Raw genomic sequence first — 27,239 nt, 5'->3', positions numbered from 1 at the left:
TAATATAAATTTATATTGTATTATAATCACAGTTAAAAGGGTCAATTTGTTTCTTACCGATAGCAGTACTTTTGTGTAATGGAAAATGTAGATATTTTTATGTGGTGTGGTGTAGTGTGGTGTGGTGTGGTGTGGAGTGGTGCTAAAGCTGCAGTCGAAAAGGGGCTTAAGTATGCGTATGCACACACACACACACACACACACACACACACACACACACACACTAGGGCATTAACGACTTGTGATTTTTGCAAGTCGACTCGACTCATGAAAAAGTTGAGTTGAAGTCGACTTTATCGTTTGATGACGCCATCACATCACACACGACCCCCCAATTATTTTGGGGGGTCCCCAGATGATTAACTTAATGTGCAGGGTTATATATGAATGTTTGAGGAATATTTACTTTTACAAAATATTCTAATTTTCTGAGATTGATCTGTATATGTTGACAGAGAAAGAGACTCAAGACTGCGGGACGAGTTTCAGACTGTGGTGGAAAAAGTACTCACATTTCTTACAAGTATCAATACTGCAATATAGAAATACTCTGTTAGACTTACTGTTTTCTTTTTTTTTCTTTTTTTCTTTACATATCTACTGCATAGTACTGTGTTCTATTCGTCTGTCATTCAATGTTATATGAGATACTTTAATGGTTTCCTGTGGAAATAAGCTTAGTCTTTTCATGGATCTCCTTTTAGTAGACCTTGTACCAGTTGTACCTTCATGAAACTGTACATTTTCCTATGCAAACTTGTCATGAAACTGTACCTTTTCCTATGCAAACTTCTAATAAAGTCTTCAATCAATCAATCAATCAAAGTAAAAGTCCGGAATTCAAAATGTATTAGAGTAAAAGTATGAAAGTGTTGGCATCAAAATGTACTTCAAGTACCAAAAGTAAAAGTACAAAATGCGATGCGACACGTTGTGAGCTTGTAGATCTGCTATTTTCAAACAGCCTAGGCTATACAATAGGGCTAAAGTAGTTCATGTATGTTTTTTAATATTAATATTATCATTTATATCTAGAAGGTAACTAGTAACTAACATTTTCTAATAAATGTAGTGGAATAAAAGAACAATATTTGGATCTGAGATGTAGTGGAGTAGAAGTAAAAGTACTGAAAACTGGAAATACTCAAGTAAAGTACAAATACCTCAGAACTGTACTTAAGTACAGTACTTAAGTAAATGTACTTTGTCACTTTACAACACTGTTTCAGAAGTAGCTGTAAGAGGCTCAAGGCAGGGCTCATCTCTGCTTGTCGGGGAGTGGGTTTAAGTCATTATCCAGAGCCAAGTAAACACTAGCTCTGTGTCTCTAAGGATAGAAACCGTCTCACTAATTCACTTACCCAGCGTCCAGTTTGTGGGGAAAGCTTTCGCAGGAAATAGCCAATCACCAGCGGAAGCTTTACTAGTATAGAACCGTGTGGACTTCGCTCAACCAGACAGGGTTTAAGTGGTTAAACAAGCCGAATTACACATCTGTCCTAGCCTGATTTCAGACTCAGCTCACGCTTTAGTCTGAGAAACTGTGCCCTATTCTGAACGATTTCTGGGAGAGGGACTTTTGTGCGAGCGTGCACGCACGCTGCAGCACGCGATTGATCGCGACGCACGGTGATCGCGAGCGACGCACGGTCATGGCGTTTGTGTGTGTCTCTGTCTGTGTCAGTGACTGCTTCCACACAGGACTGCGACCAGAAACATGTACTCAACATTAACAGCTTGGTGAAATCAGCGTGCGTGTGTGTGAGACTGCCTCAGCCTGCCTGGTGTGTGTGAACTTCATTTGAATCATTTCAATTGCTGCGTGGATTGTATATCTGTTAGACCCACCCCCGCCCCCCCGCGCTCATTGGAGCAGCCGCGATTTTTGGTTGGGAACGGCCGATTCATGTACTCAGCTCCAGACAGAGCAGAGAAACAGTCCACTCTGAGAGTGGGTGGGGTCTATGGTCTGGAAGCAGGCTACATCTGTCCCACATTGGGTTTTCCATATCACTGTAACAGATGGGTATACAGTCTCCTCCTGCCCTGCCATCAACATTAGCTACCTTAAGCTACGCTACGGCAACGGCAGATGACAACGGTAACCGGAAATGATCCGCGCTCGATAGATAAACCTGCCGTCGCCGCAGCCGTCTCTACTAAGGCAGAAGGTCCCTTCCCACGTAGCGCCTACTCCGTCTGCTGTGTGTACGGCGCATCGCCATGGGAACCAAAGCGTTCAGTGAAAGGGGTGGGAACCCGTCACCGCCGAGGCTTTGCTTAACCATCTAGATCGCTACGGCGATTACGCCATAGCAGCCGTAGTCCGCCTGGCGTTGCTGTCCTGAAAACCATCTAGCTTAAACTCGCTAATGTCTCCCACCACAACTCCTCCTCCCAGAACCTACCTAGCAACACAAAACCCGCCCTTTCCCCTCGAGATGTCACCATGTCAGATAGTGACCTTACACACAGTACAGATTACACTTGACCACATGCACAACCCAATCTCAAAACCAACATAGTAGTAGCAAGATACTTCATCAAAACAAAAACCACACACTGTTAGCTGTTGTGTGGTAAGAGAGGACTCATTGACGAGGTTGCACAAAAATGAAACTTATGGCATCAGTATACATACGTACAGTATACATATACCCATATATACAGTATACACAATGCTGTGTTCTACCCGTCATGGTGGGTATACGAAATATGCTGTGAAGATTTTTTTTTTAAAGGGTATGCCCTCGTGAACCTAGCGTATCTGATAGGCATTATGCACTGGCGTCTGCCCTGGCCATACAAATAGCTGCGGATCATAGATTATAGTATGCCCTAAAAAAAAGTCTAGAACACACCAAAGAATACATATACCCATATGTACACTATACATACGTGGCTTTATGTTTTCACTTGACCACTGGCACATCTCAATCAGCATTGCCAGATTCTGCGAGAGAAGCAAGCAACGAGCCCAAAAGAAGCGACTGTAGGCCACATGAGCACTTTAAGCCTTTACATTGGCTATTTGAAAACAGACCATCTTACAAGCTCACAATGCTTTGCCATACAGAGCTCGCCTTGTAGATGTGCATTGTTTTTCTTCTAATCTTGAAAAATAAAAATAAAAGTCTAGTACAGGGGTCCTGGCACCAAATATTTTCAGATGAGGGTCTGCAGGACAAATATAATTATAAGGGTCCTTCACCTGAAGAGAACCACTTGTTTAAACATTAGGAAACTAAAGGACAAACTAAAACTCTAAAGGAAACTCTAAAGGCAACGACCAATATTTACAAGCAAAGTTATTGAAAATAGGGCTGTCACGATTATGACATTTTACCTGATGATTAATTGTCACCCAAATAATTGCGATTAACGATTTAATTGTGTTTTTGTTTTTTGTTTGTCCTGACAATTACATTTACGTTTGGCTTTTCGGCTTTGAAGTTGCACATGGCAGATATGACATATGACTTAAATATACAAAGAAATGACTGACATATTCGACAATTTCATACTTAAGAGAACATCGCGACGCGTTGTGAGCTTGTATATCGGCTATTTCCACTACTTTTTTAAAGTGTTTGAACCTATATTAACATTTCTCAACATGGAAACGATCATGACGATTATGCAAAATAATTGCGATCACCTCAAATAATTGCGACTAGACGATTATGTAATAGTTGCGACAGCCTAATTGAAAAACAAGCCCAAAGTGTCTCATAAGCAACGGACACAGAAACCCTGGTCCCCAATCTCAATTCCAGACCAAAACAATCTCACACCACCACGTCGTTGGCAGAGTGTGCAGAGCGTGACATGTGTGATTGAGGTCACGTAGATGAGTCACAGCAGAGACGGTTCTCTCACAACTAAGGCTTAACTATTCACCGTCTATTTTCAGCTCTGGAGGGTGAATTAAGTTCCAGAACCGCTTCGTTACACATGTTTCCCAGCAACTAATGCAGCGCGTACGTTAATGTCCACACACAAGACCTGAGGCCCATTCTAGCAATGTCTTCTAAATCCTAACAGTTTTCTTCAAAACCTACGGTGATAATATCGACACTGTTGCTGTCGGGCACAAACCTCTCATCTACATATTTGAACTTTGTGTTTTTTCGTGAATGAACGCCCTACTTGATCATACAACAGCGTCACACAAAAGCATCAAAAGTAGCAGAACAACAGACTCGAAAAGTTGCGCGAACCGAAGCGTTTTGAACTTGTCGATCTGCTACTTTCGAATTAGAATCCTAATAAGTAACAGTTTCCACCCAAAAGAGACGATATATATATAGCTCAAATCTAAAATGACACAGATGCTTTCCCGCTTTTAGTTGGTTAAGCCCTACATCTACCAGTAAGACTCCCTAATCGGGAGATAGGGAGATGTAAAAATCGGCCTGATGGTGGCGTTAAATGGGTCAGATCCATGTTGATGACATGACTGTAGACATACTGTGTACCGCTTTGCGTGATTTTAGGGCAAAATCTGTCCAAAAATGTGTTTTGCAAGAATCGGCCTCATGGTGGCGCTAGAAGAGGACCATGTCAGAAATGAGGGGTGGAGGTTAAAAATGGCCCAAACAAATTTGGTCAACACGGTGACAAGAAAGGACAGAAGACACAAGTGGTATAACTGTGTTGGCAGGGATGGCAACTCATTACAACTGCTCATGCATGTCACGCAACATAATGTTCAAACTAAATAAAAGGTAGAGTGACTCATGCTCAACCTCCCTGCCCTTAAGGCTTCTCACTAAATCGCTGCATCACAAAAACAGGACTCCTTGGTTATCTCACAACAGCAGCCATCACAGTAGGAGGGTGAAAAAGCTGTCCTGTGATTTTCATTGATTGTAATTATTTAATTAAAAAACATTAGTATATTTTGAAATACATTCATTGAAGCCTAATCTGTATTAAAGTATAGACTGATTACGCATATTGATTTAAATTAAATAATTACAATCAATAGAAAGCTGTCCTGTGAAAAAATGTAAAATGTCACTTGCGCACCTTTTTGCTCCAAGCCCTCGTAACATACGTACTTGTCTTTTATTCACTCTATCAAATGTCTTTGCCAAAAAGAAATAGCCGATCTACAAGCTCACAACGCGTCACGTTGTGAGCTTGTAGATCTGCTATTTTTTGGCAAATGTTCCGCCCCGGGATAATGGATTTTGATTATCGCGATGATATCGTAAATCACAATTTCTTTTGTCACAATAATCGTGATATGAAATTTTCATTTTGTCCCATCCCTAGGCCTGGTGTATGCTGAGTTGTGACCTGGTGTTGCATGCTGTAAATAGCAGATACTGTAGTGTATACAAGGTCACAACGCGTCACAATTGTGACGCACTGTGAGCTTGTAGATCTGCTATTCATGGATACAACTCCGGTACGCTACCAGTATAAATCAGACTTTACAACTATGTGTGGTGGGAGACCCACTACAACTCTTATACTAAGGGGGAAAAAAAGGCTTCGGTGAAAACATTCCCTTGTGCGACCGAAGAACCAGTGAATGGTTTGGCCCGGTGAGAGGAGACAATGCAGCCGGGGTTTGGGGGAGCCCCCTTTGTCTGCATCTCCTGACGGCTACTGTAGTGCAGTGGTTCTCAACCTTTTCAGGCTGTGACCCCCAAAAGAATCACATTTTAACCCCCCCACCCAGACAAGCATTTTTTACAACATTTTTACAAGCATTAAATGCTTGTAAAAATGTTGTATATTTTTTTCTATTGTGAAAATAGCAGATGTACATGCTCACAACGCCTCGCAATGCGAGGCGTTGTGAGCATGTAGATCTGCTATTTTCACAATTTCTGCCTCTGATATTTGACAATTTGGCCAATGTTTAATTTGTCATTTCAGAGGTATTAAAAAGTCCTTAAATTGTCACTTTAGAAATGTGCATATACCCTCTATACACTCAAACATTGTTGGTTTGTTTACTGTCTCACATTAAGTTAATCATCTGGGGACCCCCCAAAATAATTTGGCGACCCCCCTGGGGGTCCCGACCCACAGGTTGAGAACCACTGCTGTAGTGAATGGATGAGACGACCGTTTCAAGACAGAACAGTGAGTGCACTGCTGGAGAAAAAAAAATCCTAGATTCCTTTTGGTTTTGGTTTTACCTCTTGAGATGCTGCTCCAGTTCCCAGAGCAGTAGCTTCACGGCCATCTCGTCGTGGCCATGGCCCCCTGGGACCCCCCTCAGCTCTCTCATTGAGCCGCCGGTCAGCAGGAAACATAAAAAGCATAAATGATGGGACGGTATCGTCCTCTTTCTCTCCTTCCCTGTGGCAGCGCTCTCTCTCTCTCTCTCTTTTTCTTTCTCTTCTTTAGACTTACAGATCCTCCTCTAGATGAGTCTTAGCAGCGCATACAGATCAGATGGTGGATACAAAGGAAGGGGAATGAATGGCTGCGTGGATATGCTGTATATCACGTTTAAAGAGTCAGTGTGCAAATGAAACGGCATCGACTCTTTATTTGCAAGAGCCCACTGTAACGTCCTTTGTGTTTCTGAGGCGAACTGGGGGAATGAGAGTGTGTGTGTGCGCGCGCGTGTGCGTGTGTGCGTGCGTGCGTGCGTGCGTGCGTGCGTGTGTGTTGTGACGAGGGCAAGGGAGAGCCGGTGACGTCTGGGTCACGTGACCTTGGGGAGAGTTACATAAAGCGTCAACAGAGATTAGCCAGAGTCCAGAGAGAGAGAGAGCCACCGTTCCTAAACCAATCAGCGCTCAGCGCCGGGTGTCCAGCGGTTTGGTGGTACGCGCCAGCTTCTTCCTCGCGCTCCACCGCGTGCGCTTTTTTTAACGGAGCAGTACCGTCCGTCCGTCCGTCAGCGGCGCGGATGGCGGGCCCTTCGTTTGCCCCGAAGACGGGGTCTTAGCCTGTCACTTCCCATCACGGGTGCCGCCTCGCAGCGGCTTAGAGCCCCGGGCGCGCAGTAAGCACAACACACACACACCCCCCCCCGGGGCTTAGGGACCCTCTGCCACAATGCAGAAGGGATCTGGCCAGTCCAAACAACCTGCTGGTGGGTGCCCATGTTCCAGGCAGAGTGGGCGTCAAAGGCCCTTCACAAGAATCCCTAAAGTCTGCCGCTGTCGGTCTTTGATGTCATCACTACGGTTGTGCTCGAAATTATTCAACCCTCCCCTGAAAATATGGTTTATTAGTGTAGCCACTGTTCCTTTGACTTTGAATGTGTGATGGTGTGAACTATCCTCAAAACCGTACTTTTAGGAACATTCATTGCTTGATTGTCTACCAACCATCCTTAATCTTAAAATTAAGTTATTAAAAATACAAATTCTGTGGTCTTGAGCATGTATTTGTCATACTAACAATAATCTATGATCAAAAGTAATGTGACTATTCAATTTCAACTCTGTTACCATATAATTTTAATCAAAAATAAACATAAATGACTTAATCAGCGCACAAGAGTTTGACCTATTGTCCTTAGCTTAAAAAAGGAAAAGGAAAATGATATAAAAACCTAAATATGGAGATCCCTGTCCCGATGTCATCAATATTAAGGGCATCTGGGAATGCCCATATATGGCCATGTTCTGACATCACATTGTTGACTATCATGCAGGGGTCTCCATATATGGGTAACTGGTCCGATATACATCACTGGCCAGATGGCCAAGAACTGGCGCGACGCCTTACTAGTGATATTAATATACAATGAAAAGTAAGAATATTGTCCACAAAAAATAATATCTCTTTTCAGTAAAAAAAATTAAATTGCTTGGCCTACATGATTGATTTTGTCAGATGGAAGAAACTCAGAGAGAGAGAGAGTGTGTGTGTGTGTGTGTGTGTGTGTGTGTGTGTGTGTGTGTGTGTGTGTGTGTGTGTGTGTGTGTGTGTGTGTGTGTGTGTGTGTGTGTGTGTGTATTATCTTAGGAAATGTCTTGATGCGTGTCCTCCTGCATATGAAGCTAATTTTCCAGCTTAGGCCATAGAAACTAACCATCACGTTTCCCCACAACAATGAATGATGCAACAGGCTGAAAGCCACTATGAATGTTCTGTCAATAACTTCCCACCCTAAGCAACTCCCATAACTTACATCATTATACAATCACAGAGAACACATATAGACAAACAACGCGTCGTGAGATTGTAGGCCTTTTTTTCTGTTTAGCCATAACCCATTAAGAAGTCATGAGGCAGAATCTACAAAGTCCTTCTAAATCAGTTAGGCATTGACACTAAGGCTTGCCCACCCATGGATATAAAAAGCTAGATGTCTCATTCGCCTCTGCAGTTCATTGGAGAGACATGCAACAATTGTAGTCAGGACTTATTGGAAATACTAAGTGACTGCTGCCAGTCAAGTGACTACTGGCCAATCACAGCACGTCTTTTCTACAATTACAAGGACTACAATTACCTCTATTGATTGATTGAATACTTAAGAGTTTGCAAACAATACAGCAAGTTCAATTAAGCAAACAATGCTTAAAAGATAACACAAAAAAGCCTTGATGGCTTGAGTTGTTTCCATTGTGGCCCAATTCATAATCAATAGATACAGTACAGTAATAATACAAGTCCCCATCAAGTAGCAATGTAATATACATCTAGGTTCTGTTGTAAATTGCGGACAGGTGCTCTATTAATGTTGGATTTGAATGATGATAGGGAGTCGGTGGTGCTGGAGGGCGTTCCACATTCACTAGTGCAGGGGTCTGAAATGTTTTCAGGCCAAGGACCCCTTAGCAGAGAGAGAGATGAAGCAGGGACCCCCTCTACATATTGTATAAATGTGTAATGGAGATTCTCATCGAGATAGATACATAGACTTGTTTGAGACTTAACCACTTAACATCATAAATCGTCCATACTTTGTAAACTTGACCTTTGACTATGTACTGCTCTTTTTTACCTCTACACCAAACCTATTTGCCAACAATCTACAAGCTCTCAACGCCTCGTAGCTTGTAGATCTGCTACTTTTGGCTGATGTTCTCCTTAGAGTCTTCTTCTTTCGTGTATCATCGTCCTTGATGATTGGTTGACAACATTGTATTTCACAAGATTTCTTGTTACTTAGGGGAGGCCATGGGGCTGGCTGTTGTCTTCCCCCCTTGCTGACGTCGGCTTATATGCGAGGGTTCAATCGTTCATTTAAAATGATTATCCTATCACACAAAGATTTGGAGGACCCCCTGGGGGTCCCAGACCCCCTGTTGAAGACCCCTGCAGTAGTGGATTTAAGGATTTTTACTGTGCAGCCCTCTCCCCTGGATTCTTCTGCTTCTTGCTCATGTGTGCACTTTTCACCGTCCTATGTGCTTTCTTAATGTGCGACGGCCGGCACTTCTCTTTGTCTCTGCTCATTGTTCCGTTCCCTCCCTCTTACTTACTCATCTCCCTCTCTCTCTCTCTCTCTCTCTCCCTCTCTCTCTCTGTTCAAGCCTTCTACCCTCTCTCTCTCTCTTCTCCTCTGTGCTTTCTGCTCCACTGTCCGTCCGTCCGTCCGTCCGTCCGTCCGTCCGTCCGTCCGTCCGTCCGTCCGTCCTGTGTTCTGTCATGGTGGTGTCAGTGTGTTTGTGTTCAGCGCAGCTGAGGCTCCAGGACGATCCCTGCTTTCAGAGTGCCATCGTGTGTTTCTTTGTCCGCTTAATCCCGCTAATGCCAGGCTTCAGCCCGCATTACTGCCAACTGCTGCTCACACACACTCTTATGTAACATCCATGTGTGTTTGCACATTTGTGTGCACAAAACATGTAGCCATCGTTTTGAAACGATGGCTATATTGTACACACATTCATTCACTCATTAATTAATTCAACCTTTATTTATTTTCTCTGTATATATTGAGGGCAGAGCCCTAATTTTCAATGGTTACAGAAGTCATAACACAACAGTGTAATAATATTGAAATAAGAACGGCGTATAAAACACAGGTACAGCCTTTGCATGACCCATGTCGGTCGGCCCAAAATTGCCGATCTACAAGCAACGTACGTGCTGTGAGCTTGTAGATCGGCTGTTTTTGACCAGCAACACCGTCGTGTGACGAATCCAGCATGGCGTCCTGTTGGTTGATATACTTTTGAGGGCCAAACGCCCCACGAGTATCGCAGAATTTGGGATCTGGACATTGAGGACAATTGTCCTTGTGAGTCATACTTAAAGGAGTAGCTCACCCCCAAAATGACTTTTTTCTATTGATTACTAACGCCATGGAGACTTGAGTTCAATCATATTTTTAGTTTTTTGTCACATTACTGAGACAGTAATTTGATTACAATAAATGTACCCCCATTGATCAATGGGGGTACATTTACAATAATATTTTTTTTGTCTTAGGAGTGCGACAAATACAAAAAAATATTATTGAACTCAAGTCTCCATGGCATGAGTATTCAATAGAAAAAATCATTTTGGGGGTGAACTACTCCTTTAAAAGACAAATATGTTTTTTTTATGGTTAAAAGAATATTGTTGGAGTTATGCTTAAAGGAGTAGTTCACCCCCATAATAACCTTTTTTCTATTGATTACTCGACCCATGGAGACTTGAATTCATGGATATTTATTTTGCTTTTGTCACATTCCTAAGCCAATAAAGCACCCATTGATTCCGGTAGGGGACACAAAGACACTTTGCGTCCCCAACTGGAATCAATGGGGGACCACATTCATTATAATCAAATTATTGGCTTAGGAATGCGACACAAACTAAAAAATGTCCATTAATTCAAGTTTCCATGGGGCGAGTAGTTGATAGAAAAAAAGTCATTTTGGGGATGAACTACTCCTTTAATGTTAGGAGAAGATCCAGGTTAGGGGTAAACATTTAGAGGTTACGTTCAGAGGTTAGGATGTGAATTATGCCTGATTCATAATTAGCTTCGTGCCGGTATCGGCCCACCGAAAATAGACGATCTTCAAGCTCGCAGCGCGTCGCTCAGCTGGTATATAATCTATTTTCTGCTTTAGGTCGAGGGTAGCCTCCGTATCGATTCCTCTTTCGTTTTTCTGATCCAGTCTAAAGCCTCCAAAATGACACTCCAAAAAAGAAATTTGTTTGGTATAAATGTTTAGTTTGTTGTAAAGTAATTTAGTATATCTATGTTTTATTCTAACTCGAAGCGGGACTAGCGACCAAAACAAATTGATAGATGCATTATGTATGTTCGGCACAAAAACTATGTGGCGGCAGCCGCGGCACCAACCGGAAACCCATTTCTTTCCTTTCTTCTAGACCGGATCACATGGCTACGTTTTAGAATGAAAACCTCAGGCTTCATTCATTAAATCAGCGACCTAAAGTGCTGATGTCCTCAGAAGTATAGTCATACAGACACGTGTGTGCTTGTGTCACATCTCCCCTGCTGTGCTGTGAGCTGAGGTGAGAATACAGAGAGAGAGAGAGAGAGAGAGAGAGAGAGAGAGAGAGAGAGAGAGAGAGAGAGAGAGAGAGGACTGTGGACTTGCTGCAGTCAGCCCAAATGCTCCAATGGCTCTCTCTCTCTCTCTCTCTCTCTCTTATGCAAGGTCAAAATGGCTACTCATCACTCCAGCTACCTGTGCCTCACAGCAGCTTGTCACTCAGCCAGTCGATGGGTCAGTGCCTGGGTCCCGTGTCATTCTCTAGTCACGGTCAGAGCTTATAATATATGCCCTGCCAGGCGCTACTGGTAGCGTCTACGCGGGGCTCTGTCTACACTATCAAACTATGACTCAGCCCAAAGCCTTTACAATTCAACTCAATAGAGACCTGCGCTCCCTTTTGATTTTCTCTCCAGCACAGGGCAGGACAGCACAGAGATAGATGTATGGATAGATGCCGCCCCCCCCCCCCCACACACACACACACACACACACAGGGTGAGGTGGTGAGGGCAGTGCTCGACACAAGTACTCAACCCCACCAGTCAGTACTTGAGTCAAAGTATAGATAGATACTCCGCGTTAAATATCGGTGTGGGCAGCAAGTACAAAATATCCTAGGTATAAAATAGGACTAAAGTGGTTTATGTGTGTTTGATATTATATCGGCAAAGTAACTAGTAACTAAAGTTTTCAAATAACTGTAGTGGAGTAAAAGTACAATATTTGGATCCGAGATGTAGTGGAGTAGAAGTAAAAGTATTGGAAATTGTAAATACTCAAGTAAAGTACAAACACCTCAAAACTGTACTTAAGTACAGTACTTAAGTAGGCTAAATATACTTAGTTACTTTACGCCACTGGGTGCGGGGAGAAACTTCTTATCACCGTATTTTAACTTTCGGTGTTTTTTTTCCCCTTTATTCGTAGTTTAATGCCCGGCCTACTTGATCGTTCCAGAGCGTCACACTAAAGCATCAAACGTAGCAGATTTGTTTGGGCTTGTAGATCTGCTACTAGGGCTGTCACGATATGACATTTTACATGACGATTAATTGTCACTCAAATAATTGGCGATTAACGATTTAATTGTGTTTTTGTCGTTGATAATTACATTTCTGTTTTGGCTTTTAGGCTTTGAAGTTGTACATGGTAGATATGACACATAACCTAAATATCCAAATACATTACTGACATATTTGACAACTTACTACTTAAAAAATAACATTGATAGTGGAAATAGCCGATCAACAAACTCACAACGCGTCGCCATGCGATGCGTTGTGAGCGTTGTGTCAAATAATCACGATTAGACGATTATGTAATAATTGTGACAGCCCTACGATAGATTGAATAACTTTAACCAGTAAGTCAATCGGGAGATAAGCGACCGTCAGGTTGCATACACAAACTTTAAACTTCATAATTATGCTGGATGCATTGGCCTGTTGCTTTCAACACAGCTCATCAAAGCTCTGCTATTTAAGCTGAAAATGTTTTTTGGTTGGTTTTTCCTCCTATAATGACAAGCATTGAAATCATGCTTAATATAGTCTACACCAATTCAGGGATGAACCAAGATAAAGGTGTTTGTGCTGTATTCCAGTCCTACCAATAATACAATGTTCTTCAGTTCTGTCAATATGTGAGGTTACAGTGACATTAGGCATACAAACATATGCAAATAAGGTGTATTATACAAAAGTGTACATGTCCAAGTAGTTTATCACAGAACAAGCCCTGCTTGATATGGGGGGGAGGGGGGGGGGCATAAGTAGGTCAGTGTGACCCTAACTTGATTTATCTAAAGTGTTAAAATATTTTCATTTAATGCTTTCTATCATTTTAGCCATTTTTGCAAGTTTGATTTCAGTGGGTGGGGGCATGCGTCTGGCTGAATATGTATTTCTTTATTTATTTTTTGAGACAATAAGCAGGCTATTTCTTATACAGTAACACTACCAGCCCCCATAAGTCGCATCTGCCCACGAAAGATTGCGTTGCATCTTGGTAATGGGCGTATTGTGTCTAAAAAATACATATTTAGCCACGTGTACGCATGCTCCCACCCACTGAAATCAAAATAGTTAAAATGGCTAAAACGATGGAAAGCAGTAAATTAAAACATGTTGTAAAAAAACAAAGTTGTCATTTAACTTGCAGGACGAAACTGAACAAAGCCGTTTGAATCTGTCAGCATCTTAATCTCGTTTAGGTGGGATGCATTTCTATAGGATTCATCTTAAAGGCCCACTTCACCTCTGGGACAACCAGATCTTATTTTATTTTGCATCATATGATGTATGCTGCATCATATGATGCAAAATGCATCACTAGTCATGCTGAAATACTAAAATATCTCAAAACACAGATTGAGCACAAAAAAATGACTCAGGATTGTGTTGATCGTGTCCCAAACAACAATAAAATAAGATCTGGTTGTCCCAGAGGTGAAGTGGGCCTTTAATCTCATATAGGTGGGATCCATTTCCATGAGAAAATCCCTATGTTCCTCTCCGCCGGGCCTGATAATCCAGAGACTTTAATATGCTTTAATCGCTATAAAACATTTAAAGTATAATCACTGTTTATCGCCGGTCGAGCACTAATCACCATCGGAGAAGTGCTTCCGGTCTGTGATCGGGTGTACACACGCCTGGTACATGATCCGTGCACAGATGGTGCGTGATGTGCACACACGTCCCCACGTCGTTAAAAGGTAAGGACGGCGCTGCAGTTAACCCCTTCAGTCAATGTTTAAAAGACTGTAAATGAGTTCATCTCATAAGGTGGGATGCATTTCTATAGGATTCATGGCTCATCTTTGCACATACAGACATTTCTTACATTCCCATGCATCCATATACCCTCGTTGTCGGGTGGAGATGTCGTATGTCAAAAAAAAAAAAAAAAAAAGATCGGCTATTTTCACTAGTCTTGTGCCACAGTCTTGTATGATGAAGCAGGGCTTTACTTGACGAAAACAAAACGTACACATTTGAAACTTGGAGATACAAGGTTTCTGCCCGAATAGTGACGATATGTATGTGCAAAAAATCAGATATTTTCTCTCTCCTCAGCTGAGATGGCTGGATGGAGAGCAGTGTGTGTGTGTGTGTGTGTGTGGTAATGGGAGAGGGGATGGGGGGATATATCTAGAACCGTGTGTGTGTGTGTGTGTGTGCATGCGTGCATGCGTGCGTGCGTGCGTGCGTGCGTTGTGCGTGTCTGTCCTTGGGTTGATGTACTGTCATAGCGTGGCTTTGTATTCAGCTGCAGTCACCTCAACCACATCAAGGTCATGGTTTCTCACAGCATGTTTTACAAAAACACATGCATTCATTTTCACACATGTAAGGCAGTCTGGGTCGGTCGCTCCCCCCTTTCACTTCTAAGTACAACCCTGTGAACCTGGAGATAAAGGACAGTCCTTAAATTGTCACTTTAGAAATGTGCAGATACGCTGTATACACTTATACTGTATGTTGTCTGTTTACTGTTGAGTGAGAAAACAATTAACATTTAGCTAAACATCTGGTAACCCCCCAAAATAATTTGGGGACCCCTCTGGGGGTCCCGACCCACAGGTTGAGAAGCTAGGGACACATGATGTCACCCATGATGACAGGAGCTAAATGTCCCCATCAATCCAGCGGCGCAGACAGAGCCCAGCTGGCTGCTGCCGACTTCATTAAAACATCAATAAACACTTCGCAATACATGTTTACTGTCTTCCCTTGATTCAACTAGAGAAGGACACGACTTAAAGAGGCAGCGACAGACAGTGATTTACGCTTCCAAATTAGATTTTGTTTTTGTCAACATTTTGGTTCAAGTAGGAAACTAGTCGACTTATCTCATGCCAATATGATGTTTATATTACATTGGTTAACGGAAATTCCCCCTCAAGAACAAAACAAAGACTTATCTCCTCATATATTGACCACGGCTCATGTGTGGAGTGGACCACTGTCACTCTGGATTCAATACAAAGGTTAAAGTACAATGTATGCTTTGGTAGAAGTTTGGCGAGATATCTTGCTCTGTTGCACCGTAGATTAGAATTTGACATTCCAAACGTTGTCTCCTCATTGACTTACATTGCACGGTGAAAATGCTCTCAAAGTAAAGTAAAAAAAATGTTCAACTTCATGTTGATGTTTCCAAGCGAACTGGTATAAAGACCCCCTTACATTGCACAGTGAAAATGCTCTCAAAGTAAAGTAAGAAAAATGTTCAACTTCATGTTGATTTAGCTATGTGTCACATTAGGCCGGAACCACAGATCCGGATCCGTGGATGGTTTTGTGGTGTTATATTGCAGGGATCTTCAACGTTTTCAGGCCAAGGACCCCTTAGCTGAGAGAGAAGAGAGATGAAGCAGGGACCCCCACTAGATCCTATATATTGATTGTATACAATTGTGTTGCAAATTACAATTTTTCATAGATTTCTTAAGACGGCTTAGACTTGTTTGACAGCACTGACATCAATGTATGTTGGATTAATGTGTATTTTCAGACATTTAACCACTTGAACCGTCAATACGTGGTCTGCTCTTCTTGTTCCTCTACACCAAACCTCTTTGCCAGAAATAGCCGATCTACAAGCTCACAACACCTTGCAGTGCGAGGTGTTGAGAGCTTGTATATCTGCTATTTTTGGCTTATGTTCCACTCAGAATAGGGATCCTAGGGTTGAAGTGGTTAATGTAAAATAAATATGATCATATCACACAAAGATTTGGCGGCCCCCATAAGATGTGACTTATGGGGGCTAGTAGTGTGTTACTGTAAATATTAATAAAGAAATCGCCGGCTTATTGTGTCTAAAAAGACATATTTAGCCACAGTACGCATGGCCCCACCCACTGAAATCAAAATCGCTAAAAATCACAAAACATTTTAACACTCATCTTTTGTTTTCTCTAATTACAATCTAAAATGTGAACTCTTGTTCACAAAAGTTGTCCTATAAGGACCTTATATCAACAAAGGAAGGGTGGACAGAAGCTGTCCTCCCAACAACCGGGAGCTTAGATTATGTACAATGTGCAGCGCTTTGATCAAAACAGGAAGGGAGATGACAGGAGTAAGAGTGGCTGCGTGTCTGTGTGTGCGTGCGCTTGCATGAATGGGTGAATGTAGATTGTAAAGTGCTTTGGATAAAGGCCAGTGATGCTACTAGCCCTGCATCCTGAGTCCCTGACCCATATTTTTAATAAAGGACTCATTAAACTCCCCAGGATGCATACAACACTATCCTTCCTGCTATCAATCATTTCACTGCACCAGCTGAGCTGCATGTGGTGGAGTCTCCACAGCTGTGCGTTCTGGCATTATTGAAGAGATGACTGAGATTGTCTTGTAAATCCATGCTTCTGTCCTTTATCAACTACAAGTAGCTATTTGCCACTATTTGTTTAAATTAAAGTCCTTTTTGATGTTTCCGCCATTGATAAATAAAGCGTGTGTCGTCGTGGGACCCATAAAATAATTCTGGGACCCATTTGAATAGCCACCTGTGGGACCCGGCACCCGGGACCCATTACATTGAAAACCTAGCAACATCACTGAAAGGCGCTATATGAAAGCACCATTAACCATTTGGTCTCTGTCCAGAGAAGCCTCATACTGCATGTCCAAAACTTTTACTTTTCAGGACTCAAATTAATTAAAAAGCATCAAAAGTAGCAGAGTGTAGCGTGTGCAGTGACGTGTGCATGTGTGCAGTGACGTGTGCACGTGTGCAGTGACGTGTGCGCGTGTGCAGTGACGTGTGCGCGTGTGCAGTGACGTGTGCACGTGTGCAGTGACGTGGCCAGACGTCGGACCAAAGGAAAACAAAGAGAAGATGAATGACAACATTCCACATCCTGTCTGTTCTATAAGGCTCACCTACAGTATGTGCTCTGACATACTGTAAACATTTAGATAGATACCTTTATTATCCCAAATGCAGCACAGCAGTTTAAGGATATTTACAAAGTTACAGAGAAGTATATAAAGAATAAGAAATAACAGAGAACAGTAAAGAGCAAGGTAAAACAAAGAAGGGAACGAAGAATATACTGTATATGTTACAGTTTATTTGAAAAACCAGTAAGATTGAGAAAGGAGCGCTTGTTTTAGTTCACCTTATTAGTCCATGGGCCAGACGAGTTGTCGGTATCAAAAAGGTGGCAAAGGTTACCATGCATTTTTGAAAAGCTCTATATCTGTAGATTATATTTTGGTATGATAACCCTTTCTTAGACACAGCTAAATTGGTGTTATCAGCCGCTAGAGTTGGTGTCCCATTAACTTTACATTACAGGGAAAAAAAGCAAAACATTAATCTGCTTTAAGTAGCAGATTTTCATGTTGCTGAATCCATTGCAAGCATCTGTTTTGACTCATCACTTTTCATCACTAAACCATAGTCTTGTGGGACAGTTTTTAGCTTTTTTTGTGCAAAACAGATGCCTGCAATGGATTCAGCATCATGAAATTCATGTCATCAGGAAGATTAGTAGTTTGATAAATCAAAAATGTCTACTTACTTTATATTATAGCTTGATTTATCCTCACTTAACATACTGCAATATTGTCTGGGCAAGTACATATGATTCATATCTCCATAATATTTATCTACTTCAGAAAAGATTTGTCAGAACCGCCACTCATTCAAAACGACTTGACCACTCTACTCCACTTTTTAATAAGTTAAAACTTTTCACTATCTTCCAGATCAACACCTATCAAATATGCAATTTTATTTATAAGATCAAATATACCCCCAACTCCATTCCAAAAGCTTTTAGTAATTACTTTCAAACAAATTCTCAAATTCACAATTATAACACCAGACAGGCAACAGACCTTCACCCCCCTTTTTACCACACTAGTCAAGGTCAATTTTCCCTAAAATACAGAGGTACTACCCTGTGGGACAAGTACTCCAAGGGTATACAACTCTCATCATTGAATTTATATAAGAATAAATTGAGGGTTGTACTGGTTAACCAATAATCTTGTTATGGATTTTTAGATATAGTTTTTTTTTTCTTTTTCTATCAGGTTTTAATTATTTTTGTATGTATATGTATGTATCTTTATATGTATGTATTATATGTTGTATGCATATGTAAGTATGTGTATAACAAATAACATGTATTTTGCAATACATGTTATTTCATATGTTTGATGTATAGGTAGAGGCCTCGTATAAGCCCTTTGGGCTTCTTGCCTCCTCCTAGCACTTTAATTGTTTGCTATTTCTGAGAAATATTCTTTGTATTTTAAAATGTGCTGAATAAAATCAAATCAAATCAAATCAAAAAACACCCTAGTTTGACCCCTCATATGCTACTTAAAGCAGATTCATTTTTTGCTTTTTTTTCCTGTAATGTAAAGTTAATGGGACAACAAATCTATAGGCTGATAACACCAATTTAGCTGTGTCTAAGAAAGGGTTATCATACCAAAATATAATCTACAGATATAGAGCTTTTCAAAAATGCATGGTAACCTTTGCCACCTTTTTGATACCGACAACTCTTCTGGCCCATCAGTCCCTGGAAGAAGCCCATGTCTCAGTGGTAGAGCATTTGACTGCATTTGTCCCACGCTGGTGAATGCTACAATGCCTAAACCTAACCCTAACCCTAACCTCAGTAAAACTATGCCTAAACCTAACCCTAACCCTAAACTCAGTAAAACTATGCCTAAACCTAACCCTAATCCTAACCTCAGTAACACTATGCCTAAACCTAACCCTAACCTCAGTAAAACTATGCCTAAACCTAACCCTAATCTCAGTAAAACTATGCCTAAACCTAACCCTAATCCTAACCTCAGTCAAATTATTCCTAATACCACCGACTGGCACCGACTGCTCCACCTTGTGCCCAAAAACGAGCGCTTTTGTTCTCAATCTTACTGATTCTCAAAAACACTGTGACATAAAGTGTCCAAAAACTGTCAATGCTCAACGTGAAACAGCCAGCTCGAACAAAAAAATCAAACCTCGGTTCGAAGTAAAGCGGTGAATTTGAGCAGCTGTACCCCATGTGAGTGAGTGAGTGAGTGTAAACTGTGCCTGTGAGTGAGTGGTGAGTGTGCCTGGCATGCACAAAACAGCGCCCCTCCTTTAACTAGTGTGTTGTGTGTGGCCACTCAAGGTATTGCCAGGCTACGGACACGGCCAGCCAGCCACCCAGCCACCCACCCAGCCACCCACGGACATACCCACGGATATACCTGTTTATTGGGAGCGCTTTCACCGCTCCAAAAAAAGAAAAAGAAGGAAACCTTAAGCACAACTATAATATAATACAGTGCCCAAACAAAAGTGTCCATAACAGTCAATGTTAGTCAGTGCTACAAGTATCTCACCACCATGTAAAACACAAGCAAAATACTCAATACTACTAACACAACCTAATAGTGCAGAGCCAAACAAACAAAAAAGTATCCAATGGTCAGTGCAAGAAAGAAACAACTAAAAAAAGAAAAACAAGAAAGGGTGATGCAGCAAGACGCACATGAACACCCTCCCTGGAAAGGTCCTTAGAGGTCAGAGTCAGTATAACTATAGTTCCAGTTAAATAAGGCTACCATCGTCCTAGGTTAGGAAGGTACCGTTGTCCTTGTCAAGCGACAACAGACTAGGGATGTCAACAGACTAGGGATGTCAACAGACTAGGGATGGGACGATATGAACATTTCATATCACGATTATTGTGACCAAAGAAATCGCGATTTCCGATATTATCGCAATAATCAAAATATCCCCAACATCCATTACAGTAGTCTGGAGCGGAACATTTGCCAAAAAAATTGAAGACGATATCACGACAAATTAAATCTCCACAATGCGATTATCGTGAGTGTTTTTTTAATCTCGATAAATGATAATATCGCTTATCGTCCCATCCCTAAAACAGAGCCATATAAAAATGCCACAAGATACAACACTAACATACAACACGTCACATGAGGGGCTCGGGAGGGGCCTTAAAGGTGGTGTAAGACTTAAGTAAGTGATACAGTATTTTCCTCAATCATTAACTTTAAACATAGATTGAAGGCCAGCCTGATGAATCGAGCCTCTACATTTGCTTCTACCACATAAAGCGGCCTTGCTTCTGCACGCGCGCAGCCACACACACACACACACACACACACACACACACACACACACACACACACACACACACACACACACACACACACACACACACACACACACACACACACACACACACACACACACACACACACACACACACACACACACACACACACACACGCGTCATATCTTGTTTGTATTCTATGTTTTAACATATACTTGATTAATATTTTAGGTGAGAACCTTGTATAAGCCCTATATGGGCTTCCTTTCTCGCCTGCACTTATTTTCATGCTTTTTAAATAATGTTTACCTGTTTTTTATTGTGCAAATAAATAAAATAAAATAAAATGCATGTTCTGTTTACTAAAGAGACTGTTAGTGAACAAACTCTCAATATCAGAATATAGAGTTTTTAACACTTATTCTATACTGTTTAAGAAAACAATAGCACTTTACCTAGACCTCGAGCAGTGGTTCTCAACCTGTGGGTCGGGACCCCCAGGGGGGTCCCCAAATTATTTTGGGGGGTCCCCAGATGATTAACTTAATGTGCAACATTGTTTTCTCACTCAACAGTAAACAAACCAACATAAAGTTTAAGTGTATAGAGGGTAATACTTTACTTTACAAATTAAAAATTGGCCAAATTGTCAAATATTAGAGGCAGAAATTGTGTAGATAGCCGCATGTAGATCTGCTATTTTCACAATAGAACCGTGTTATATAAAATGTAATTCCTCAACTCTTAGTGCTCGTCAGGGTGGGGGGTCCCCAGTTAAAATATGACTATTTGGGGGGTTGGGCCTGAAAAGGTTGAGGACCACTGATCTAGAGAGCAGACAACAGCAGACTGAGTCATTTAAGGAACTAAACGGTGAGTCGTCTGTAGGGATGGGTATCGTTCACCTTTTAATCGATACGATACCTTTTTCAATACCTGGGAATCGATACGATACCTTTTTCGATACCATTTTCGATACTTTTTATTTATTATTATTATTATAATAATTATTATTTGCCTTTTTCTATGGGCTATTTTATAGACGTTGGATCATTATCATAATAATAAACATTTTAGGCTATTCTCGGCTATTTTCACAGTAACGAGTGTAGCCTACTAAAGCAGTCATTAAACTCTCAGTACTGTTACAGATGCAACCGGCAAGGGGTGCAGTCAAAAGTATCAAAACAAGGTATCGTTCGTTTTTACGTGAACCGATACCGATAGTATCGACGTCATTGAATCGATACCATTAAAAGTATCGCCAACGATACCCAACCCTAGTCGTCTGCATTCTTTAGATGAATCATTCATACAGAGAGACAGACTGATCAATGTGTCAATCATTCATAGAGATAGACGGAGAGACAGATCAGTCAATCAAAGAGAGACAGATAGGCCTTTATTGAGCTTAATGTAGTCGCCATAGCAGCACTGCGGTAAGGAGTAAACAAACACAGCCTTAAGGACAGAGAAAGTACAGAATAAATACTACATAAAAGATGACTTAAATGTTGTTAGTGATTTTGTTTTGTTAAAATAAATGTTAAATAGCTCTATATTCTTATTGTAATAATTGCTACGGAGTGTTTCATCCATTCAAGAGAGAGAGAGAGAACTCATCCAGGAGAGGATAGAGGATAAACCAGTTAAGTTGGAGACGCCAGCCTAAATTGAATCTGGAACGCTATGAAATTGAGGCTGATCCATGCGTACGCTCTCCTGATTAGTTGAGATTTCCGTCCCACATCAAAGTGTATTTTCTGTTTATTAAAGAGACAGGGAGAGCCCTGTTACTGAACAAACGCTCCCACCACCTTTAACATGGCATCAGGCCCTCTGTGCCTGGGCGGGTCAGCTTATGCATAACGTATCAGCACTAGATATAGAAACAGAGGAATATGTGTCTATAGGTGAATTCTGTCCCAATAAAAACTGCATAGAAACAGAGGAATGTGTGTCTATAGGTGAATTCTGTCGCAATAAAAAAAACTGCATATAAATCGACTCAAAACAATGTGACCTGACTTTGCCCGTTGTTTATTCTCCTCTTAAACCAAAACATATGTTTTCGGAATAGCAGAATTGAATAGCAGATTTGCAAGCTCAAAACGCGTCACCGTTACATGGTGACGCGTTTTGAGCTTGCATATCTGGTATTTATGCTGAGCGTGTAGATTGTCTATTTTTGCTACTTTTGTGAGACACTAGTATGGCGAAGTAGTGGATCAATATACAGAATTTACAGCAATGATATCAGGGTCTCTTGGTCAGAAGAACCATTTAAAATGGGACCTAATGAAGTCCATTTGGGGGTAGGTGACATGACAAAAAGTTGTATCTAATGTATTATTAACTATGGCAGCCTTGAATAGCTCCTAACATCATAGGCTTAGGTTCAGCAGACAAACTGCACACAGAAAGAGGTGTCATGGTGCCATCTGCTGGTGAATGTCAGAAATGACATGAACAAAATTGTTGGCCAATGTGTATTTTTGGTCCCATTGTTGTTTTGAAACACAACTACAGGGGTACTCCTCATCTAGACATCAGACTTATCAAAACTCCACTACTGCAACCGGGGGTTTCCTGCTTAAAGGGGCACTCCACCACTTTTCAACCTATGTTCATATAATTGGTCCTCACTCAAAAATAGCTTTTCTTTCTTTCTTTTTTTTTTTCTCATTGGAGGGATGTGGGCAGGTCAGAAACCCATCGTCTTGTGATATCATCGATTGCCAATCCAGCTTATAGAAACTGCAGGCTTTCTATTCCTGAAAAGTTGCAATTTTAAAGTGGAAGCCATTGTTCTCGCGATAATAAAAATCTAAATATTTTTTTCAAAAATATTGATTAAATCTTTTTTTGGGAAAATTATGATGTCACAAGACGATGGATTCTGAACTTCCCACAGCTCTCCTAGGAGACTTGGACTGAGACAAAAGAAATTGTGATATTTTATCATGAACATTAGTGAGGACCTATTATATGAAGACAGGTTGAAAAGTGGTGAACTACTCCTTTAAGTACTGAATTAGTTTTTACCATTGAGCTAATGGAGCCTGCCTGCTTGCTCAGGGGATGAAGTGAAGTCAAAATTCTGGTCAAAATGTGTGTCAAACCAGAAACAGGATAGTGTCTCCCCTAGACACAGGATCTGCCCCTTTTCCACTGGCCCAACACCACACCACTCCACACCACACCGCCCACTTGTGCCAGGTTTTCCACTACAAGGACCTGGGTTGAGTGGTGTGAAAGTGATACTAAACGTGGTACTAAAAAGTATCCAATCTAGAGTAGGTCTGAGCTTGCCTGGTTAAAACCAGACTGCACTCAACACCACCCCCTAACGAAGTGTGTGATAGAGTCTGACGCTTGCAGTCAGGCTAGGTCTGAGCTAGGCCAAACAGGGATGAACACTTCATAATGACTGATCACTCACTGACTTTTCATTTAGACCACCAGGATATAGTTGTAATACATGATAATAGATTATATTGTGTTATAAACACTTTTATAATCTATTATAGTGTATTATAATTATCATAGTAATACATTAATACTTTATAGTGTATTATAATCACAGTTATAATCCATTATAGTGTATTATACTTTAGAATAGTTGTAATATAAGTTTATATTGTATTATAATCACAGTTAAAATGGCCAATTTGTTTCTTACCGATAGGGTACTTTTGTGTAATGGAAAAGGTAGATATTTGTATGCGGTGTGGTGGTGTAGTGTGGTGTGGTGTGGTGCTAAAGCTGCAGTCAAAAAGGGGCTATTAGTGCTGCTTTACGTTGCTTCAGTGAAAGGACCAGCACTTTCTCTCTCTCTCTCAGCGCACAGCCACAGACAGATACGTCACCTCAGATTCTCCTCTGAATTAAACCAACAGTCGGCCAGGTCTGTAATGTGTGTCACATCACAGACATGTGATGTTAGAATCAAGCCAGGTTCGTAATGTGTGTCACATCACAGACATGTGACGTCAGAATAAAGCCAGATGTAACAAGCATGAGCTACTCATTTACCAGCCATTTCCGGACAAATTGAGTTATCCGGTCTGCTTGGCACAGTTCCGTGGTAAACCACTCCAGTGTTCCCGTCCCCAAACATTCTGAGTGGATTTACCATTTTTATGTTGTTGTTTAACCCATTTAGGCCTAGGATTATTGACCGCTTTAACAATTGAAAAATAGCAGATATACAAGCTCACAGCGCGGCACCGAGTGCCGCGCTGCGAGCTTGTAGATCTGCTATTTTTGAAAAATCATGATATTTCTTTGCAAGTCTTTGAATATATCCATTTAAAAGCGAACCTTTGTAACTCAAATATTTGCCTCTGGGGGGGTCCCTGGAACAAATATTTTGAGATGGGGGTCCGCGGCCAAATACCTGTAATTTTGGGGGTCCTTGACATGAAAAAGTTTGAGAACAACATGATTTAGAAGAAGGATTTAGAAGTCGGGTCAAAGATCGGGTCAAAGATATTCAAAGACTTGCACACATTTTCACGGTTTTTCAAAAATAGCAGATCTACAAGCTCGCAGCGCGGCACCGATAATGGTTAAAGTGGTTCAAATCTAACGCGACTCGGGCGAGTTCCAGGTATTTGAGAGTTAAAATGATCAGTTGATTGGCAGCGCAAATGTGTAATGGGCAACCAAAGACTATTTAATTGTTAGCGTGTGATTTGTTTGAACCCATTAAAACAGTGAAAGCATTTGCGTCATTTTAGATTTTGTTTTAATAATAAATATAATAATAATAATAATTTTGCTGCAGTATATACATTATGTAATATGTTTATCAGAAAACTCGTAGGATTCAGAACAGTGGTTCTCAAAAATAGCAGATGTACAACTTACACAACTTTTATTTATGTTTTTGGTGGGCTGGTAGATCTGCTGTTTTTAGCGTATAAGGGGGAAAAGGGGCAGAAGTATAGAGACCTGGTGTCTCTCATCTTCCTCTTGACAAAATATATCATGGTCAGCAAAGCAGTTACTAGTAGTTTAATATATCATGGTCAGCAAAGCAGTTACTAGTAGTTTAATATATCATGGTCAGCAAAGCAGTTACTAGTAGTTTAATATATCATGGTCAGCAAAGCAGTTACTAGTAGTTTAATATATCATGGTCAGCAAAGCAGTTACTAGTAGTTTAATATATCATGGTCAGCTGAACAGTTACTAGTAGTTTAATATATCATGGTCCGCAAAGCAGTTAGTAGTAGTTTAATATATCATGGTCAGCAAAGCAGTTACTAGTAGTTTAATATATCATGGTCAGCAGAACAGTTACTAGTAGTTTAATATATCATGGTCCGCAAAGCAGTTAGTAGTAGTTTAATATATCATGGTCAGCAAAGCAGTTACTAGTAGTTTAATATATCATGGTCAGCAAAGCAGTTACTAGTAGTTTAATATATCATGGTCAGCAAAGCAGTTAGTAGTAGTTTTAATATATCATGGTCAGCAAAGCAGTTAGTAGTAGTTTAATATATCATGGTCAGCAAAGCAGTTAGTAGTAGTTTAATATATCATGGTCAGCTGAACAGTTACTAGTAGTTTTAATATATCATGGTCAGCAAAGCAGTTAGTAGTAGTTTAATATATCATGGTCAGCAAAGCAGTTAGTAGTAGTGTTGGCGCTGTGAAAAGGTGCCAAGTCCTGCTGGAAAAGGAAATCAGCATCTCTCCCCTTAAAGCTTGTAAGCAGATACAGAAACATGAGGTGCCATGGTGGTACTGACACTGTGCTTATTGGGCCTCACCTGACCTGAGCTGAACCCCACAGAGACAGAAAGATGAGCCAGCAGCAGACCCATCCATAGAGCAGCTAGAGTTCTCAACGGGCCTGAAAATTAAGGATACATTAGCATACATTTTAGGCCCTACCCTACCCTAAATGTTGGGTCGGGTTTGAGCAGAATTTGAGAACTCTAAGAGCAGCTGAAGCCTGCTATCCATACAGGGCTGATGGCCTCCCTGCCATGCCGCATTGATGCAGTCATTTATGCCAAACGGAACCCAGCCAAATATTGAGGGCATAAATTAACACATTTTCAGATGACTTTTACATTTTAATAATATTTTTTATCCCACGATTTTTGTAACCCATTTTTCCACCCAGTGCCAATTGCCTAAGCTGTAATCCTGGGTTCTGCCCTTCCCCCTGCCACGCCTGGGGAGCCCTGGCTGGCCAGGGGGGAGGAATGATAGAAACCAGGACTACTTGCATGTTTTTGTGAGGGTATCTACCCTAGGAGACATGGGGAGAACATGCAAACTCCACACAGAAAGGCCCTTTCACCAACCCCACCAAGGGTGTGGGAACTGATGACAAGGAGGAGAGAACACGCCCCCAGTGCCCCCCGGCGGGAATGGAACCCAGGACCTTCTAGCTGTGAGGCAACAGCCACCGTGCACCCTGACTTTTGAATAGTCTTATACTGGATTTTCATAAGCAACGCCATGGTACCACAGAGTCAATGTCTGTTCTAGATAAACAAACACCAAAGGACCTATCAGAGCTGTGACTGAGCCTTATCTCAGCCACACCAACTCAAGACGGCCAAAGACTGATTTTGTTCGGCGGTTCCCGACATTCGGTCATGTTGGAAGTCACCATTATTACAGAAATATATACTGCATGCTATGCTGAACGTAATCCACTTAGTGTCATCTTTTCAAAATGCATATTTACCGTACAGTTTGTGTTTGTATGCTTA

General features: G+C 41.2%; 1 protein-coding gene across 1 annotated transcript in view; it reads right to left on the bottom strand.

Annotated features, from left to right (window-relative positions):
* The window catches only part of LOC308308245 (TSC22 domain family protein 1-like), a gene marked incomplete at its 5' end in the record, with an annotated part of 37,678 nt that extends 11,338 nt beyond the window's left edge, over nt 1–26,340 (bottom strand). The window contains one exon of the mRNA XM_080753623.1: nt 26,288–26,340. Coding sequence (XP_080609749.1) covers nt 26,288–26,340 — 53 coding nt within the window. The remainder of the gene's footprint in view (nt 1–26,287) is intronic.
* Between the last annotated feature and the right edge of the window lie 899 nt (nt 26,341–27,239).

Source organism: Nannobrachium achirus (assembly GCF_963921795.1).
Source record: "Nannobrachium achirus genome assembly, chromosome: 22".
NCBI lineage: Eukaryota > Metazoa > Chordata > Actinopteri > Myctophiformes > Myctophidae > Nannobrachium > Nannobrachium achirus.
This window is presented reverse-complemented; position numbering and strand designations above follow the sequence as displayed.